This window comes from Ranitomeya imitator, chromosome 4 (assembly GCF_032444005.1).
Source record: "Ranitomeya imitator isolate aRanImi1 chromosome 4, aRanImi1.pri, whole genome shotgun sequence".
Lineage (NCBI taxonomy): Eukaryota > Metazoa > Chordata > Amphibia > Anura > Dendrobatidae > Ranitomeya > Ranitomeya imitator.
In genome coordinates this window covers 42,921,469-42,940,294 of record NC_091285.1, presented here as the reverse complement: position 1 = coordinate 42,940,294, position 18,826 = coordinate 42,921,469, and the positions used below count along the sequence as shown (strand labels likewise).

The window sequence follows — 18,826 nt, the reverse complement described above, 5'->3', positions numbered from 1 at the left end:
AGCGCTAAACGGATTGCACTAACGCAATGTGACCCTTAAGGATAGAATCAACATTCCACTTGAGAACAGTTTACTGAAAAACTGGGAGACAAACGTGTTCCGGCTGGTAGCATGGCTGCCATGCAGCAGGAACAATGAGAAAATTACTGGCGTGTGATATCACAACCAATTGAAGAGCGGTCTCTGCTGGCCGATGTCCTTTCCTGCTCCTAAAGGTTTTGAAAGCGCTTGGCTTCCTTCTTCAGGTCTCCCAGTGAACCCTTCTCCGCAAGTGGATCCTTGGTTCTACCATAACAGTGGACATACATTCAATCTCAGATTGTGAAATATGCACAGGATACTACTAGCAAAGTTCCATCAAAATATGGTAATATTCACCAACTACTAGAATTTGAGGTGGACAATTAACCCTTTACAGGACTGTATATAGCGGACAGTCCTGCTGTATATACATTTTTTACACTTTCTATATTCTGATTTTTAATACCTTTTCATATATTAATAAGGTCATTAACTTGCTGGCTTCTGGTTGAGATGAGCATTTTTGGGGATTAATGTATGGTGTTCAAGCGCACAGATTACTTCCCATACACTTTAAACACTGGACGATCAACTATTATCGATGCACCGATTCACTAAAAACTTCAGTACAGTTTAAGCACCGAGCACAAGATTGTGTAGCTTTGGTGGTGGGAGGCTCGCTGTCACACTTAGCCAGACTTTCCAAAGAGAAGATAAGAATGGCTTTTTACCAAGTTCACTTTCTCCATCTCTGTATGCACAGTGCTGAAGCAACACTTACATTGCTTCCTCCTCCGGACCCAGTGAACATGTGATTGCCAGGTTTAGGCAAGGAGCAGGGGCTGCTGGGTCCTAAGAAACAGGCCAAGAAGCCGAAATTCTCCTGTAGCTGTGGCTAATATGTCAGCCCCAGTTACAAGGGAAATCAGAAAAAAATGTTTTGATAGGTTAAAATGCCCCAAACCTTGTCCACCCACATACACATTAGAGGATCAGCGGTTATGGCTGCCACTAGTCTAATGTGTATGGGAAAGGGCGGGTTGGGGGGGCTTTGGAGTAATTATATTGCTATTGTGTAGCCAGATAACAGTGAGTGGACCGGAAATCATATAACAAAATATACTAACCTTGAACAGAACGTACATATCTTCAAGTTCTTCCATAGAAAAGCCAAGGTCAGTGGAAATGGCTCTCACCTAGCAGACAAGTATGAGAAGAATTACATGTGCATATGTCTTATTTGTTGTACATTTAAGTCTAGATTATTATTTCAGTAGCCACTGAGAATAAAATATTGTGCCATAAAAACCCTTTTCTAAACGCAAAGGGAAATAAACTGGCAAAACCACGGAGCTTATGGAAGCGGTGAGCGGTCACATTTTCCACTTGCACTCATTCAAATAAACAAACAACCATGTAGTAATATGATCTGTGAATCCTCCAAAGTGTAGGTTTCTTTTTGCAGCCAGTTGCCCACTGTCGCCAAGACAGGAGACTCCTGAGCAGGACACTTCACGCTATTACATCCATATCAAAATATCTAGTGAAGTACAATTCTATTTCTTACCACACTTCTCTTTGCAGAATCCTCTAAGGACTGGATCACCTTCAGTCTTTGCTTAAATCGCATCTGCTCAATGTCATCTGCTCTCAGGCTGCTAAATTTCTGGAAGCACAAAATAGGTCAAAATAGCAAATTCCTGCCATAATCCAGATGAATAAGAGGTGAAAGGAGTTGCCCAGTGAACATAAATTATCACCTATCCAATGGATGGGCAACAACTTGTTGATCGTTGGGTGTCTGATCGCAGGGACTTGAACAGATTGATAAAAAGGGGCACAATAATCCTGATTAAAAAGGAGCAGAAGTGCGCTTATCAACCGTAGCTCCATTCATCCCCTATGAGGCTGCCGAGCCCTGCACTCTTTTTTTCCGATAGCCCCATAGAGAATTCATTAAGCGGTGATCGGGTGTCCGACCTGCAGCTTCATTTTCCCTAAAAAGGAATAAAAGTGTCCCATCGAGGATAAAAAAAAAAGAAAAATCGGGTTGGACCCCCACTGAACAGAAAGTTAGCATTGATGGATAGATCACTTCCCTTGACAAACCCTTTAATGGTTTAATAGCAATTACCTCATATGATGCCTTGATGAGGTCAAATATCTCAACCTCAACAGGAGGCTCATCCCCAATAGTGAGAAGGGCATGCAGGTGAGGGATTGGAGGTGACACGCTCTGCTTGTTCACCACATTGTCAAGATACCTATTAAAGAAAAATAATCACCAAGTTATATAAAAAAATTTATTACTTCCCCCATCAATCCCCAAAATGTTAAAAACGACCTAAACTCATGTGACAATGATTACCTCCCAAGTAAAGTCATGGCTTCCCCTTCATCGTTGGAGTTTAAAAGGCTTTCCATGTTGGCTTCAAGCACAGCCAGGGACAATTGTAGAATCAGTTTGATCCCTTCATAAAAGAAGCAGTCGACCACTACGACCGCACTCTCGAACGGCATGACGCTAAGAAACAAGGTGAGGAACCAAGACAGAGAAATGGTGGAGATCACTCCCAGCTCCTGCATCTTCTCAGACAGCAGTGGTAGGAACTCGCGTGTCAATTCCTCAAATACGCCCTGGTCCACTAATGCTCCTGAAAATCCGAACATGGAGTATGGGTCACAACATGGACAATAAATTGTAAACGTCATGCTAAACTCCGAAGTGGAAGTGGTTGGAAGTAGAATGGAAATCAAAAGACTCTTCTTCTCATGAGGTCATGATGATAGACCAAAATTTGCCTCATGACTAGTACAAACATGATCTGTAAAATAATCTAAACAGGGTCTATATAGTGTAATAACAGGTCACACTGTAATAAAAATAGCTAGAGAGGTAAAAAGCTGGAAACAGGCAAGATACTCCGTGATGCTTGCCAGTATCAGGCCAATACTAACTGCTGACCGTAGAGGGGGTAAGACACAAATGATTCAACATAAAAGGAAGATAGTAAACCTGGTGTTATATGCACAAAAGCAAAGCCTCAAAGTATATATAATAGCTACTGGTATACACTATAAAACAGAAATACCCATGACATACATGCTATTCCTTCCAAGATGGTGCCAATCCCGACGAGTGTTTTGCCGAGCCTTTGTCAGAGGGTGGCGTCATTTCTACAGAAGCCTCCTCTTAAACTGCATTAAGCCAATAGGAAGCTTGGCTGTAATTTGAACTACAATAAAAAAAACGCCTGGACAGAGAGGCATATGCTTCCCTTCACAGCTATCTCCAAAGCGCGTCACATGATTGATAGCACCATTTTTTTTGCATCATTACCCAATTACAGATTAGATTTATTCATTGATCACATACTTTTAATGATTTTTATATTGCCATTGTATTCACTTTCTTGCTATCTAAGCATATAGAACATTTATAGAACAGCAAGCATAGGCCGATATAAGACGGCCCAGGGTAGGCCGACAGCAATGATGCAAAGGATGTGATTATTTACTACTGGATAACAATCTAATATATAATTGCCTAGAATACTACTTCCTGCAATTTGTGCCAACTTCCGTGGCTTTGTCCGGAGCTAATGTCCGGAGATTAATTGCCTAGAATACTACTTCCTGCAATTTGTGCCAACTTCCGTGGCTTTGTCCGGAGCTAATGTCCGGAGCTAATGTCCGGAGCTAATGTCCGGAGCTAATGTCCGGAGCTAATGTCCAGAGATAAGTGACGTCAACAGTGTCCAGTGTCTGATTGGTTGCCGCCTGCTGCGAGCGACCAATCAGAAACGTGCCGTACTGTGACACACTCCGCCCGCCATTTTGGTGTGATTTTTGAATTTTTACCTCACAGCAAGTTTCTACTGCGTGGAGGCGGGCCCAGTGACGTTGCTCTTCAAGCTCCTGCCGAATTTCGTCAAAAAAAAATGATAATACCATTTACCAAAACTATATATATTTAGTTGTGAAGTGGTTCAGTGACATTTTCACACCAATTTTGAACTTTTGTTTGGTGTTTTCTCCATATACTGCCTATTATTCACTGACTGTTATACTGAGAGACTGCCGTTTATTAACCTCTTCTTTGCCACATTGGGTATATTGCTCTATTATTTGCCACATAAGGACATTGTCCATTATTGCCCAGCAATTTCTCTGCAACATAAACTGCCTATTTATTAATATCTGCATTCCTGCAAAGAACTATTGCCTATTATTAACTGGCTATTTTCCTACTACCTGACACTGCCTCTTATTAACCTGTTGTTTGCCACCACCACGCTTAAAGCTGTTTAGCTTAGCCAACATGAGCTCTAATAGTAAGGATACTAATGACACAGAGCCCAAAGCTGCATGTCATTGATAGAGTTTTACGTGATGTCATGACAACAAATGTAGCTCACAAAGAAAAAACACCGTTTGGAGGTAAAGTGATTGTTTTTGGAGGCGACTTTAGACAATGTCTTCCTGTCATCCCTCATGTGACAAGAACTGATGTTGTAGAGAGCTGTATAAAATATTCACAACACTGGCAACATTTTACTCGCCTGCCACTTATTAACAACATGCGCTCCATTGATCCTCACTACAGCAGTTGGTTGCTTCAACTGGGAAATGGTGAACTATCTAATGAACATAACCTTGGAGATGATGTAATTGTAATTCCTCCAGACATGGTATGTACTGGCTCTTTAATAATTGAAATTTTTGGAGATAATCTTTGTATTGATGTGAATGACACCGAAAGTATAAATACAGCTGCATCTCATGCAATTTTATGTCCAAAAAATGAGGACGTTGAGAAAGTCAATTCCCAAGTCATGGATTTATTGATAGGTGACTATACTGAATATATCAGTGATGATTCCATCGATCCTGATGAAGCTGATGACCTCGATCAATACCCACTTGAGTTTTTGAATTCACTAACACCAACTGGTATGCCTTCACATCGGCTGAAACTTAAAATAGGCACCATTGTCATGTTATTACGTAATGTGAACACGAACAAAGGTCTCTGCAATGGTACGCGGCTCATTGTCACTGCCTTACATGCCAATATCATACTGGCTAAAGTAATTAGTGGGTCAGCAGCAGGAAATGTGGTATTCATTCCACTAATTGATTTGTGTCCATCAGAGACTGGATTACCTTTTAAATTAAGACGGAGACAATTTCCCATCAAGCCCGCATTTGCAATGACCATAAATAAATCTCAAGGCCAGACCCTCCATCGAGTTGGCATTTATCTACCAGAACCTGCTTTTGCCCATGGTCAATTGTATGTTGCTTTTTCCAGGGTGAAGCAATGTTGCAATGTGAGGGTTAAAGTGGTTAATACACCACTTCAAGGACAATTATTGGCTGATAGTACTAAAGTCTTCACACGTAATATTGTGTACAAAAATATTTTAGTTTAAACTTAAATTTTCTTTTTTTTCATTATTCAGTTTTTCTAATAACATAGACAGCAATAGGCAAATTCTATGTGTAGAGATAAGGAAAAAAAAAATAAATAAAAAAAAATTAGTGTAGCCATAGACATATAGATTTTAAGTACTTATGTAGGAAATACGTATATAACATACGTACTCATTAGCATATAGGGTTAATAACTCTATATCATATCTACATAAATTTAGAAATATGATATATCAATACATATTTTTATAGGTAAGTAGAACACACATTAAGTACAAGATGTAAGATGTGTATCATTCAAATGCCTGTAGTATTTGGTGATAGGAACCTGTATTTGAAGCTCCAGCAGTATAGCTGCTGAGAGATTTCATTTTGTTTTTAAAAAGGGTGAGGTTTTTGTGAACAGGTAAGAGACGGGTGGGATGGCTGTTCACACACATCTCTATCTTCAGGTGTGTTCTGTACATAGAAATAGATATATAGATAGGTACATTTTTAGATAGATAGGGAAAGAATAGAGATTTTGCTGTCACATCAACATTTTTCTGCTATTTGGAGAATTTATGGTGGAAAAAAGGCTATTTCTGCACTTCCTGCCTAAGGGCTGACCCACGCCACTCTTGCTGTAAGTTGCATGCAATGTATACGGAATTTGTACTTCACTTGCGGCACATGTGGCACATGTGGTTTCTGCTGTTTTCGCCACAAAATCTCCACTTACCAGTGTTTTTGTTGTGGCTGCATTTAATGCAATTGCCGAAGCCGCGTTTGCTGCATTTACTGCAAGTTAACTCCAAGCTTCATCTACATTGCATGGCACTTGCTGAAAGTGTGTTGTAGGTCAGTTCTTTGGTGCCAAGTGTGGAAGTTGTACTGTTTTTAACATTACTTCTGCAAATATCAGAAACATGCAGATGTGAAAGAGGTCTGAGTATTAAGAAATAGGAATCAGTTAGTTAGGACCCATCAGTTCAAAGGCTACCGTGATGTGGTTGATGGGCATGCTTATATTAGCCCATCGGTGTACTATGAACGTTGATTTCTTAAATTTTTCACTTCTGTAAAAATAAACACAAAAAATTTGGGTACACAAAAAGGCTTTTATTTCTGTTGTACCTATTAGAATTATTTAAAATGAAGGCTTAGCTAAGCCCAAGAGATGATTAAAAACGTTTCACACCAACCCATCAGATGTAAAATTACTGTGAAAATACCTGATGGGCACACAAGTATGCGCCAGTATGGGTACTAAGAGCCTTTCCACATAATAATGAAATATTTTAAAATGTCATAGAACATACCAATATACATAGTTATTGATACATATTATTTATTATTTACATTATTGTTCTTAAGCAAAGAACCGTTGTTGTGGCATTTGCCACAACACGCAAAGTTGTCGTCTGATGTCTTTCATCCCTCCCCTCATACGCATGTTCATGGATCCTGTGTAACTGTACCTTAAATAACAAGAATTGTCAAGAGCTGGTGAGTGCAGCCATTTTTTGTTCTTTCTTACTATTATTTATTAATTGTATTATTCTTACATTTGAATAAATAAAGTATATATGGATTCTAGACTCCCGATTCTTTAGAATCGGGCTGCCATCTAGTACATAATATATGCAGGTTCCCTCACGGATCTTACAGTTTATTATTTCAAAAGACACAGCTGTTGTTACGCCCTTACCGACAACCCGGGTGTTGTAATAATCTGGAAGCATCCGCTCACACAAAGACACCAGCAGCCAAAATGCCTCTTCCTCATTGCAGTACAGAAGTAGGACAGAAGTCACTATATTCATCGCCTGCAGAAGGAAATGGCTATAGTTAGCTGCAGGCTTCCCGAATACATGATCACACATTGTACCATATGGTACGGCGAAATTAATGTCTGCGCCTCCATCACATGGGGGCTGGCATTGCAGTCCTACCTGGCAGTACCCAATATTAGGGTTGCGAAAGGCATATGCGGTCAGCACGCGGCGTAGTGCAGCTATTCCGAGCTCATTCTGGAATGCAGGGTGCTCCGGCATAGAACGATGGAGGTCACGTTCTATCTCATCTGTTGCAAGGTTACATTTTCCAGTGGATTTCTCTACTAGGTCGGCATAATAACCAGGGTGCGTTGTCATCTCATTTAAGGCACCTATGCATACAGGGCAGGGCAGGAAAAAAAAAGAAAAAAAGGTCACAGCGGCTGCAAACAAACACGCCTCATTGGTTTTTCCAGAAGTGTTGTCAGACTGTTTCTCAGGTCTACATACATACCGTATTTTTCCGACCATAAGACGCGCTTTGTTTCCTCCAAATTTGGGAGGAAAGTGTGGGTGCGTCTTATGGTACGGATGTAACATGGGGAGGGGGCAGCAGTGAGTGGGATCGCACTGGTATCCCACACAGGAGGCAGAAAAATGTCCCCGCCCACTGCAGGAATCAGCTGGGGAAACCACATGGTCCCGATGATTAAAGTGCAGTGAATATTCATTAGCCGCTTCCCTGCCCACCCGTCAGCTGAGCAGTGAGGGGGAGCAGCAAGTGAATATTCCTTCACTTAAGCAGCGGACACACATGGTTTCCCCAGTGCTGGATTCCTGCAGCAGCTGGGGAGATCTGTGTGTGGAGTGGAGGAAGCAGCAGCAGGGGGCCGAGGAGACAGCTGCATACCTGACAGCACAGCTTCTGCCTGCCTGTGCTGGATGCCAAGTGCATAAGGACCTGTGTGATGTCATGAAGTGGGCGGGCTGGAGCATCACATGACAACACAGAGCTCTCCCTCTTCTTGATGCCATCACAGGTCCTTCAGACTCCCCACTAGAATCTGCAAGCTTCCTTTTATGACCTGTGCTGCGGAGATATAGGAAAACTGACTGAACAGCAATCTAGTCTGAACTGGTGCATAACCAAAAAAGACTATATTTACTATGTACTATTTTTTCTGACTTGAACGCCCCGCTCTTCACCATGCTGTGATTTTCATTACATCCAAACACAGTTGGTTCCGACCTTCCTATAAATGCAGGCTTTACCATGTTATTAGCCATAGGTAAGTGTTCACACTAGGCAGACAGGTCAGGTACCCATCCGATCTGAGATTACCTTGACGTTTGGTGGATGGGCTCACAATTTTTGGCCAAATCTTGTGCTAAGCATCTCATGTGTTTTTTCATAGATTTCACAAGCCATTATGCTATTCACATTTCATGTATCGCACATTTCCTTGCTTTAGTACAGTAAAACTGAGTGCAGCCATTGATCTATCTGTGCTGTGGAGAGGCAGCAAGAGGGAGGACTGTGTGTGCAGTCATGGGATGATCCAGCTTTTTACCTCACCACAGTGTGGCTGGCTTGCACAATTAAAAGGTTAGTCTTTACAACACGCAATAAAGCACTCTGCCACTCCTGTGGTGAACTATAACTCCCAGCATGCCGTCGGATCTGCAGGACATGCTGGGAGTTATAGTTCTCCCATGGGTTTCCTAAAGCAGCACTCCAGTGTTATTTTTCAGTGCTGGAGTGCTGCTTTAAATATAAGCCCTGTGCCCCCATTCTTATACTCACCCTCCAGCGTCTTCACATAGTACTTTACAGACACCACACTGGTCCCGAAGCACCATCTTCTACCCGTAGCATCCAACATAATAACATATGTAATGTTATATGTAATAGTATAATATACACTTTTTTTGCTTCAAATATTTTTTTCCCTATTTTCCACCTCTAAAACCTGGGTGCGTCTAAGGATACTTTCACACATCAGGTTTTCGCCATCAGGCTAAATCTGGCCAATTTTCAAAAAACCGGATCAGGCGAATGTTGCCGCCGGATCAGGTTTTTTTCCCATAGACTTGTATTAGTGCCAGATTGCACCGGATGACATTGCGTTTCGTCCGGTTTTCGCAAATCTGCTGCTTTCGGTTTCTTGAAAAAACGTCCATAGCAACGTTTTTTGTCTCCGGCAAAAAAGCCTGAAGTACCGGATCCGGCGCTTCCGGCTGTTTGCTAGAATGGAAGCCTATGGGAGCCGGAAAAAGGCGGATCCGGCGGCCTGATCCGTTTTTTTTAAACTGAGAATGCTCCAAATTTTTTTTTTTAATCCAATAATCTTGATAGGCTAGCCGGATCCGTCAAAAAAACGGATCCGTCATATCAGTTTTTTACAATCTGCGCCGGATCCAGTTTTTCCAACATTCACCAGATTTAGCCTGACACTGAAAACCTGATGTGTGAAAGTAGCCTTATAGTCCGGTGCGTCTTATAGTCCGAAAAATACGGTAGGTAAATGTGTCTGCCCAATATAAGCCGTCATCGTTACCAATACTATCTGGTTAAGGGGTTCTGCTGACACACTCCTTGGTCTGGACAGGGGTGTCAGTGAAATGCATGTATTTGGGGCTAAAAATAAATGTTTACAATTCGGTTTAGTTCAGAGTTTTGCACTGTTTTGTTTCTGCAGGCGCTTTATTTTCCTGCATAGTCGACTTTGATGTGGGTATACATCAGCTCAGAAAAAGACAGATAGAAGAGATACAGACTCTCCGTTAGAACGTTCTATTCAGCTGACGGATTCTCAGATAAATCATTCTGCAGCTAACAGAAAGCAAAATTATTAACAGTGCAAAACTATAAATGAAGTCCAATTGCAAGTATTTTTTCTGCCCCAATAAGATGCATTTAAGTAAAACTAATAAACACAAGGCTTATAGCTGACCTGAGAACAAGAGCCAGAGCTCTCCTCGCAGGTTCTCGGGGATGCCTTTCAGCACCAGTTCACGGGTCTTAGATGTCCGATACATGCACATCCCACGACCATACTCAAAGAAGTGAATGTTCCAGGACTCTTCCTTCATTTTCTCTTTAGCCTACAAAAAATAAAAAATATACTTTGTCTTACTAACAAACTGTAAAAGCAAAATGCAAAGATTTCTGTACTATCTGTATGTCATATTACAATCTCTGCTATTGCAGCAATAAGGGCTCATCTGAAACACAGCGGCAGGATTATTATCATGGCTTGGTCATGTATGCACGCTGTTCCTCTATTCCATGAATCTGTCATTATGCTAATGTTTGTGTAAGGCTGCATTCACACATCCATGTGACCCATCCGGCTGCTGCCAGTTCTGCTCTCAGCCAGTACACGTACACATAGAATTTCACTGATCCATACAGCAATCCATTTCAAAACAGGATCTGCAAGACTTAGAGGATATATGATATTATTAAACGTTTTGTGGACCAGACTCTGCCATTAAAGTCTATGAGGGCTGGTATAAAACAGATAAAGCACAAAAGACATACAGTGTACTTCAAAGTTTCCATCCAAGTGTCATAGGATAATAAACTAATCCAGTACTAGTAGTCAATGGATATACAAACTTCAGTGAAAAAAAAAAATAATGATTGAGGATGCCTTCAGTGTGAATGTACAATTTTCATAGTCATGAAAATACAGAAAAATCTTTAAATGAGAAGGTGTGTCCAAACTTTTGATCAGTACTGTAGGTCCTTTAGGCTATGTTCACACATTGCGGTTTTTACCGCGGAACCGCGGCGATTTTGCAGCTGCGGGTCCGCAGCAGTTTCCATAGCGTTTACAGTAACATGTAAACCCTATGGAAACCGCAAACCGCTGTGCACATGCTGCGGGAAAAACCGTGCGGGAACGCAGCGGTTTACAACCCGCAGCATGTCACTTCTTTGTGCAGAATCGCAGCGATTCTGCACCCATAGAAATGCATTGATCCGCTTACTTCCCGCATGGGGCTCTGCACACCATGCGGGAAGTAAGCGGATAATGTGCGGGTGGTACCCGGGGTGGAGGAGAGGAGACTCTCCTCCAGGCTCCGGGAACCATATTTGAGTTAAAAAAAAAAAAAAAATTAAAATAAAAAAATCATGATATACTCACCTCTGAAGTCTCAGCGCTGCACCGGTCTCAGGTTTGCTATGCGACCAGGACCAGCGGTGACGTCGCGGTCACATGACCGTGACGTCACAAAGGTCCTTCTCGCACAGCATCTTTGGAAACGGACCGCCGCCTGCAGCGCCGAGGAGATTGGGACGTCAGAAGGTGAGTATATAATTATTTTATTATTTTTAACATTACTATCGATGCTGCATATTGCTGCATCAATAGTAGGGGTAAAATCCCGCGATAAATCTGCAGGGATAACCGCAGCGGGTTTGCCCTGCAGATTTATCAAATCCGCTGCGGGAGAACCCGCAGGGACAGGATGCTATGTGTGAACATAGCCTTATAGCTCAATAACAGAGTGAGTATCCATTACCCATTTTGAACCCAGTTCTTCTGTGACTTCTCTGGGGAAGAGTTTCAGGAGGCCATGACAGGCTGTAGGAGCATCTGTACTATTAGTCTTCTGAGGATTTCCAGGTCCATCATCAGTTGGGCTACTGGGAACAAGCTTTGGCACCTAATAGAAAAACATGTAAAAAAATAATTAACCCCCTTTTTTATTTTTTAATCAGATACTTTTTTATTTAACCAAATTAAAGGTACAAAGCAATAAAACAAAAATCGCAATGAGAACAACATTAACAATGGTCATTAGTTTCAGAAATTCCCTTCATCCCTCCCCTCCCCCCTATTACATACAAGAGTAGCGAATAATGCATGGTGTAACCTAAGTTCAGGGTCATCTTCTCTCCACCCAAGGTGTCTATAGTGTCTCATATGTTCTTATGCCTTTTCACTTAACATAAATGTTTTTTTTCCATATTCACAATAGAGTCAGACTGTCTGAAAAACGTCCTCAACGTCGGCGGATCTTCATTTATCCAGTATCTGGTGATTAGTTTCGGCACAATATATAATAATCTAGCTATTGCCACCTTATATTTATTATGTACCCGAACCTCCTCCACATATCACAGAATTAACCCCTTAGTGACAGAGCCAATTTCGTCCTTAATGACCAGGCCAATTTCTACAATTCTGACCACTGTCACTTTATGCGGTTATAGCTGTGGAACGCTTTAATGGATCCCACTGTTTCTGAGATTCTTTTTTCGTGACATATTGTACTTTATGATAGTGGTAAAATTTCTTCGATATGACTTGCATTTAGTTAGGAAAAACAACAGGAATTTGGCAAAATATTTGCAATATTCAAACTTAATTTTTGTGCCCTTAAATCAGAGAGTTATGTCACGTAAAATAGTCTACTTTAGATCAGAACAATTTTGGATTTTTTTTGTTTTTTGTTAGGACGTTACAAGTGTTAAAAGGTGACCAGCGATTTCTCATTTTTTCAACAAAATTTATAAAACCATTTTTTTAGGGTCCAACTCACATTTGAAGTGAGTTTTGGTGGGTCAATATGACAGAAAATACCCAAAAGTGACAATTCTTAAAACTGCACCCCTCAAGGTGCTCAAAACCACTTTCAAGAAGTTTATTAACCCTTCAGGTGCTTCACGAGAACTAGAGCAATGTTGAAGGAAAAAATGAACGTTTTACTTTTTTTTCGCAAAAAATTTACTTTAGACCCAAACTTTATATTCACAAGGGTAACAAGACAAAATGGACCACAAAAATTTGTTGTGCAATTTCTCCTGAGTACACAGATACCCGGTATATGTGGGAAAGCCACCGTTTGGGCACATGGCAGGCCTCAGAAGGGAGGGCGCACCATTTGACTTTTTGAACCCAAAATTCAATCAATGGCGGACGCCATGTCACGTTTGGAGACCCCCTGATGTGCCTAAACAGTGGAAACCCCCTAATTCTAACTCCATTGCTAATACAGTCCTACCCCTGGCTCTAATCCCAACCCCAACCGTAACCCCAACCGTAACCCCCACACCCAACCGTAACCCCATACATTTTTTTAATTTTATTATTTTTACCTAACTTAGGTGGTGATAAAGGGGGGGTTTGATTTACTATTTTTTTTATTTTGATCACTGTGATGGGGTCTTTCACAGTTCTCAAAATTAACCAATAGGAAAAATCTCCTATTGTTGCCGGGTGCCGACTGACAGATCTCGGCAGGCGCATGAGACTGGGGACGGTAAAAACCGACCCGAATCATGTTCTCCGGGGGGAGTCTCAGCTTTCCCCCGGTAACAGAGACTCCGGAGATTTTCTGACGCCGGAGGGCGCTATAACCTTATTTCTCAGCGCTGTTAAAAAGCGGAGCTGAGGAATAAGTACCCCTAACTGCCGATATAAAAAGGCGTATTAGCAGTCATTAAGGGGTTAAAAGAGAATTCTTGATTCATATACCTTGATGGATGTCTGGTCGAGCACCATCTCTGATCTGACTATCAATTATTGGATAAATCGCTGCTTTGATAGCACTATAGTAGCTCATTTATGTACATTTGATCCTTCCCATGTTCCTTGTTCTCCTCATTGCAGAATAACATTGTGCGATTTAGTTTTAAATAGTAATAAGCAGCAGAGATTTTTGCACCTCATATGCGCCATTCCCGCTGCTTCCTTTCCGCATGGCAGTCCATTGCTCCCCACCGCTGTCTCCTCCTGCCCTTTGCAGTGATGTCTTCTGCAGGAAATCTGAGATGCGCTGAACCAGAAAGTTCCTGTCTTTAAGGTTGGCGAACAGAAAAGTCATTTTCCCTTTAGTACTGATGGACAACGGCCTGGGAAGCACGCTGGAACTATCAGCCTTCTCCACTATGGTAACCTGCGGTTCAGACAAACAGCTCATTAGAAGCACTACTTTTGAGATGGTGGTACTTTCATTACAACTGGATCATTATAAAAAAAAAAAAAAAATACTACCTGTCATAGACAATATTACAATCCATAACACACTCCAGTGAAGGGGCTTTCACCTCTCTCTTCTCTAGCACAACATTTCAAGGAGAAAGAGCTTACACCCCTTGAAGTAGAATTACAGTTTAACATATGGGAAGTGAGGAAATTATGTATGTCTGAAAAGTGACAAAACTAATTAAGATTCCCTACAGAGTACAAGACAGGAAAAATCTTTTTCCGAAGTGCAGATAAAGGCACATGTGTTTACGCATCCATGGAGAAGTGCAGAAGTCTCTTTTGTTCTCAGGAAGTACATCCTGAGTTGAGAAGAAACCTTACATCTGCAGCCAGGTAGTTCACTGCCTGTGGGAAGTTATGAATATTGGGGTTTGTATAGATCCAATATTGATGGAACATACATTTTCAACTTCAGGACCAATTGAGAAAGAATATGCCTATAAAGCACCAAATCAATATTGGCTACATTTCTGACAACAGCCATGCCATGCTTCCTATTTATGAAAAGGTAACCCCCCCTGCCCCCTAAACCCCCCCCCCCCAAAAAAAAAAAAAAAAAAAAAATTTGGCAGCGTTATCGAACTCCTTTGATGGTCATATCGTGAATGTTGGAATGTCATAATTTTTTAAAACTAAAGCCCCATCCATCCCATGACCAACCCTGTTGTGTGTCATCAAAGCAGGGGTATGTGAGTGCATGTAACTCAGGTGCTGATAAAAGGACAAGGCGAATTATGATCTGTGTTCCAGCAGAGAGCTACATATCACTGGACATTTCCAATTGAAGTGCACTGTTTTGCTAAGGTAAGCCATCTCTGTGACCAACGTAGTAAGTTTCTTTGCTTCTCCTTTTATTTTATGTATTTGATTTTGCTGTATTGTTTGTCCCCTTCGAAAATATTTTGTATATTCTTTATAAATACTGCCCATCTTTCTGGATTAAATATAAAATGTAATAGTTCTGTTCCTTTTGTTCTGTAAACCACACTACTGAAAGCCATACGCTACCAGAAACCAGGAGTCCGGTCGGCCTGCAAAAAACGGCCAGTGTTGGTATCGAGTAGTTCTTGGGTTACTGTGCAGTTAGCAGTGACTGTACCGTGTGTGCGTGTGTGTTGGTGGAAGTGTATATACCATATGCTCATTGCTAGTTTTCCAATAACCGGCTTTAGTGGAAACAGTAATTGCGTAGTTTTCCTGACAAAACGATAACAGCGTGGTGTTTTTAGTGCGATCACCTTGACTGCGATCTTTGACAAATTTGTGGCAGAGGTGGGATCTGTGTGATCTCTCTGGTGTCATCTTTGACACTACCGTTTTATGTATACAGCTTCTATGACGATCTATGTGCAACAGGTTGATGCAGTTGCAGCTCCATGGTTACAAGCTGAAAGCAAAACTGTATGGTCTGATCCTGCAGGCATGCATCATTCACAAACATCAAGTTATCAATCCCCAAAGAAACAGCAATAAGATCATGGGGGTGCCAAACAGCAAAATTTGCAGCTCGACTCCTCCATGACAGCCTTCTACTACAGCGTTCAGAACATTAAAATCGCAGACAACATTATTCTGCTGGAAAATCCTTGACACGTATTAACATATGGGCATAATCCAAGGAGATGTCATAATGCTAGGATAATGCACAAGCCGCATCACATCATAAAAACAATGCACACAGTAATGTTTGAGCACAGGAATTAATAACGCTGCAAAGCAAAAATGGAAGAATCATACAAATAGCGACATCACATTAGCAGCAGAACGCAGATAGTGAGGTCTTAGTACAGAGACAACTTTGCCAGTGATGTCAGAAGAGAAAAAAAAAATGTACACATAGTATCATAGCACAGGAAAAATGTACATAATGATAACACAATACTGCAATCATGTGTGCGGTGACATCACAGCGCAGACAGATGACAGCACAATTCTTGCCTTGATCCCTCAGTGAACAGCATTTGATTTTACTACAAAGTCATCACTTTTCCCTCTATGTTGCACCCCAAAGTCTGCTACCCTGGTATCTAAGCCCATTCTAAAGAGTAATTACAGCTCACATTGACATTTCAGTGGCTGTAAGATACAATGACACACAAGTTAGGGGACAAAAAGCATCATCAGTGAGCTCTGAACTTCCAGGTCCGCAAGCAGGCATAACACAGAATGTTATTAGCAATAGAGAAATTGGCCAACAGCATAGTGCGACGTCTCGGGAGACTAGCAGGTGGTTCTTTCAGCTATATAGAGGTGTAGGTTAGCTGTCGACCAAACACCACATCTAAAACCAACCCCTCAAGGATCCCATACCCTCGTGCTCACCTCCCGGAGGGGTATTATTAGGTGACAAGCCTCCTCTTCCTTACTGGCAAAGCAGATGTAGTTATTGGAAACAAACATTTGACCAGGGATATGCATCTTGGCAAATGGTGTCCACAGTGTGCAGTCTGTGTGTCCATCCAGCCTCTCGTCCTTAGGAAGGCGAAACGTGGCGCGATACTGCTCATTCTTTGCTCTAGCATCGAGGTCTCTAAAAAGATAAGGGGGTTACATGCAAGAAATGTGTAAAAAAAAGCATACGTACAAAGAGGTAATTTCTATATACAGAAAACACACACCTCTTCAGAGCAGAGATGTTTTTGAGAGGACGTGTAGGTTTCGGCAGGTTCCGATCTTCCAGGAAGCCCTCGTTGTCCAGAAGCTGTCTCATAGCGATATTGGCGAGCTGTTCCATCAGCTTGAAAGTCTCGCTGATGTTGAGGAACATGGAGAAAAAATATTCATTGTCACGGGTGCTGACCTTGATGCATTCGGGGAACAGGAGAGTTGCGTTCTTCTCGAGCTGAGTCACGTCAAGCCACTGGATGATCAAAGTCACTACAAAGAGTAAAGGATGCGGAAAAGAACAAATTACTAGAACTTCCTAGCCTTCAATAACTAAGGTTATTGGGACAGAGGTCTGCTAGCTGCCATCTTCAAGTAACCTGCTCTTTGGGCTATCTGAACTATTGTCTGATGTTTTTTTCAATTTATGCAAAATCTGCAGGAACAGTCGAGCAGAATCTGAGGGCACAGCACAGACCTTAAAGATTTGCAAGATTAGAAACACATGGCTGCTTTATTCCAGAAGCAACGCCACCCTTGCCTAATGGCTGTCTGGTACTGAAGTTTACCTTCAGTGAAGTAATGAGTATAACCTAATAAGCTCTTCCCCACTTGTGAAGTACATGTATGTCACACGCTGGGTGCAGGTGTATGGAGCAGGCTCAGGAGCTGAGGACGCACCATACCTGGTAGATGCCAGCTGAAATCTGCTTGATCCAACTGCTGCTTTTAACCCCTTAAATGCTGCTTTAGATGAACAGTCCTGCTTGTTACTGGGTTCCTGCTGGAGGTCACCATGGCTGCAATATAGGGATTTTTGAGTACTCACCGTAAAATCCTTTTCTCCGAGCCAATCATTGGGGGACACAGACCGTGGATGTATGCTGCTGCCACTAGAAGGCTGACACTAAGTGATACAAAGAAAGTTAGCTCCTCCCCTGCAGTATACACCCTCCTGCTGGCTCCCAGCTAACCAGTTCGGTGCAAAAGCAGTAGGAGATCAATAACAACATATGAGCGTATAGCATGTCATATTATATATGAGAGTATAGCATGTCAGATTATAAAAAACAAGCATAAGCTAATAACAGGGTGGGAGCTGTGTCCCCCAATGATTGGCTCGGAGAAAAGGATTTTACGGTGAGTACACAAAAATCCCTATTTCTCCTTCGCCTCATTGGGGGACACAGACCGTGGAACGTCCCAAAGCAGTCCCTGGGTGGGGACAACAATAGATCAGGCTTTGTGTAACCGCTACTTACAAGTGCGCCACCGCGGCCTGCAGAGTCCGCCTGCCCAGACTCACATCTGTGGATGTGTGGGAATAATAGTGCTTCAAGAATGAATGCGGACTGGATGAATCCGCAAGCTTGCAGGCGTGCCCTGCTGACGCCTGGTGCCTAGAACCCTCGATAGATCGGGAGATAGGCTGACATCTGGCCCGGAAGGACTCCTGGATGGCGAAACGAATTCACCATGTTATCATGGCCGATGTAACGGCTAAACCCTTCCTGAAAAAGTCAGGAAGCCTTCCTCTACCGTCAGGAAGCCCAAATAAAGCGTCCAACCTTCGGAAGGACGCCGTCCTCGAGACGTACCTACTGAGAGCACTCACTTCGTCCAGAATATGGGGAATTCATTCCATTTTGTGGACTGGTGCCAAAAGAGATGAGAGAAGAACTATGCCCTCATAACAGTGATAATACAGTACCACCTTGGTAACAAGGGATGGGGATGGCCTAAGGACAACGTTGGCTCGAAGGTAATAAGGGAAAAAAAGTCTGAAAGAGCAGAGCAGTTAGCTCCGAAGACTCATCAGAGTGAGGATATCGCAGAGGAAAAAGGGGGCGACTTTTCCTGATAGTAAAGTCTGCCCGGATGAAAAGGAGCCTACTATAAGGCTCCTAGGACTAATAAGGTCCCAATGATCCAACGGTATGCGATAGGGAAGAACTACGTGTGAAAACTCCCTGTGAGAAAGTCCCTACTTGCAATTTTGCTGCG

General features: G+C 42.1%; 1 protein-coding gene across 2 annotated transcripts in view; it reads right to left on the bottom strand.

Moving 5' to 3' along the window:
• TBC1D9B (TBC1 domain family member 9B) overlaps window positions 1–18,826 on the bottom strand; it is a 77,065-nt gene that overhangs the window by 26,831 nt on the left and 31,408 nt on the right. For both annotated transcript variants that reach the window (XM_069763599.1, XM_069763600.1), the window contains exons 5-15: window positions 16,837–17,095; window positions 16,541–16,748; window positions 13,896–14,126; window positions 11,748–11,891; window positions 10,169–10,319; window positions 7,392–7,606; window positions 7,148–7,265; window positions 2,390–2,675; window positions 2,156–2,285; window positions 1,589–1,687; window positions 1,149–1,217 (exon numbers count right to left, since the gene is read on the bottom strand). In XM_069763599.1, coding sequence (XP_069619700.1) covers window positions 1,149–1,217; window positions 1,589–1,687; window positions 2,156–2,285; window positions 2,390–2,675; window positions 7,148–7,265; window positions 7,392–7,606; window positions 10,169–10,319; window positions 11,748–11,891; window positions 13,896–14,126; window positions 16,541–16,748; window positions 16,837–17,095 — 1,910 coding nt within the window. The remainder of the gene's footprint in view (window positions 1–1,148; window positions 1,218–1,588; window positions 1,688–2,155; window positions 2,286–2,389; window positions 2,676–7,147; window positions 7,266–7,391; window positions 7,607–10,168; window positions 10,320–11,747; window positions 11,892–13,895; window positions 14,127–16,540; window positions 16,749–16,836; window positions 17,096–18,826) is intronic.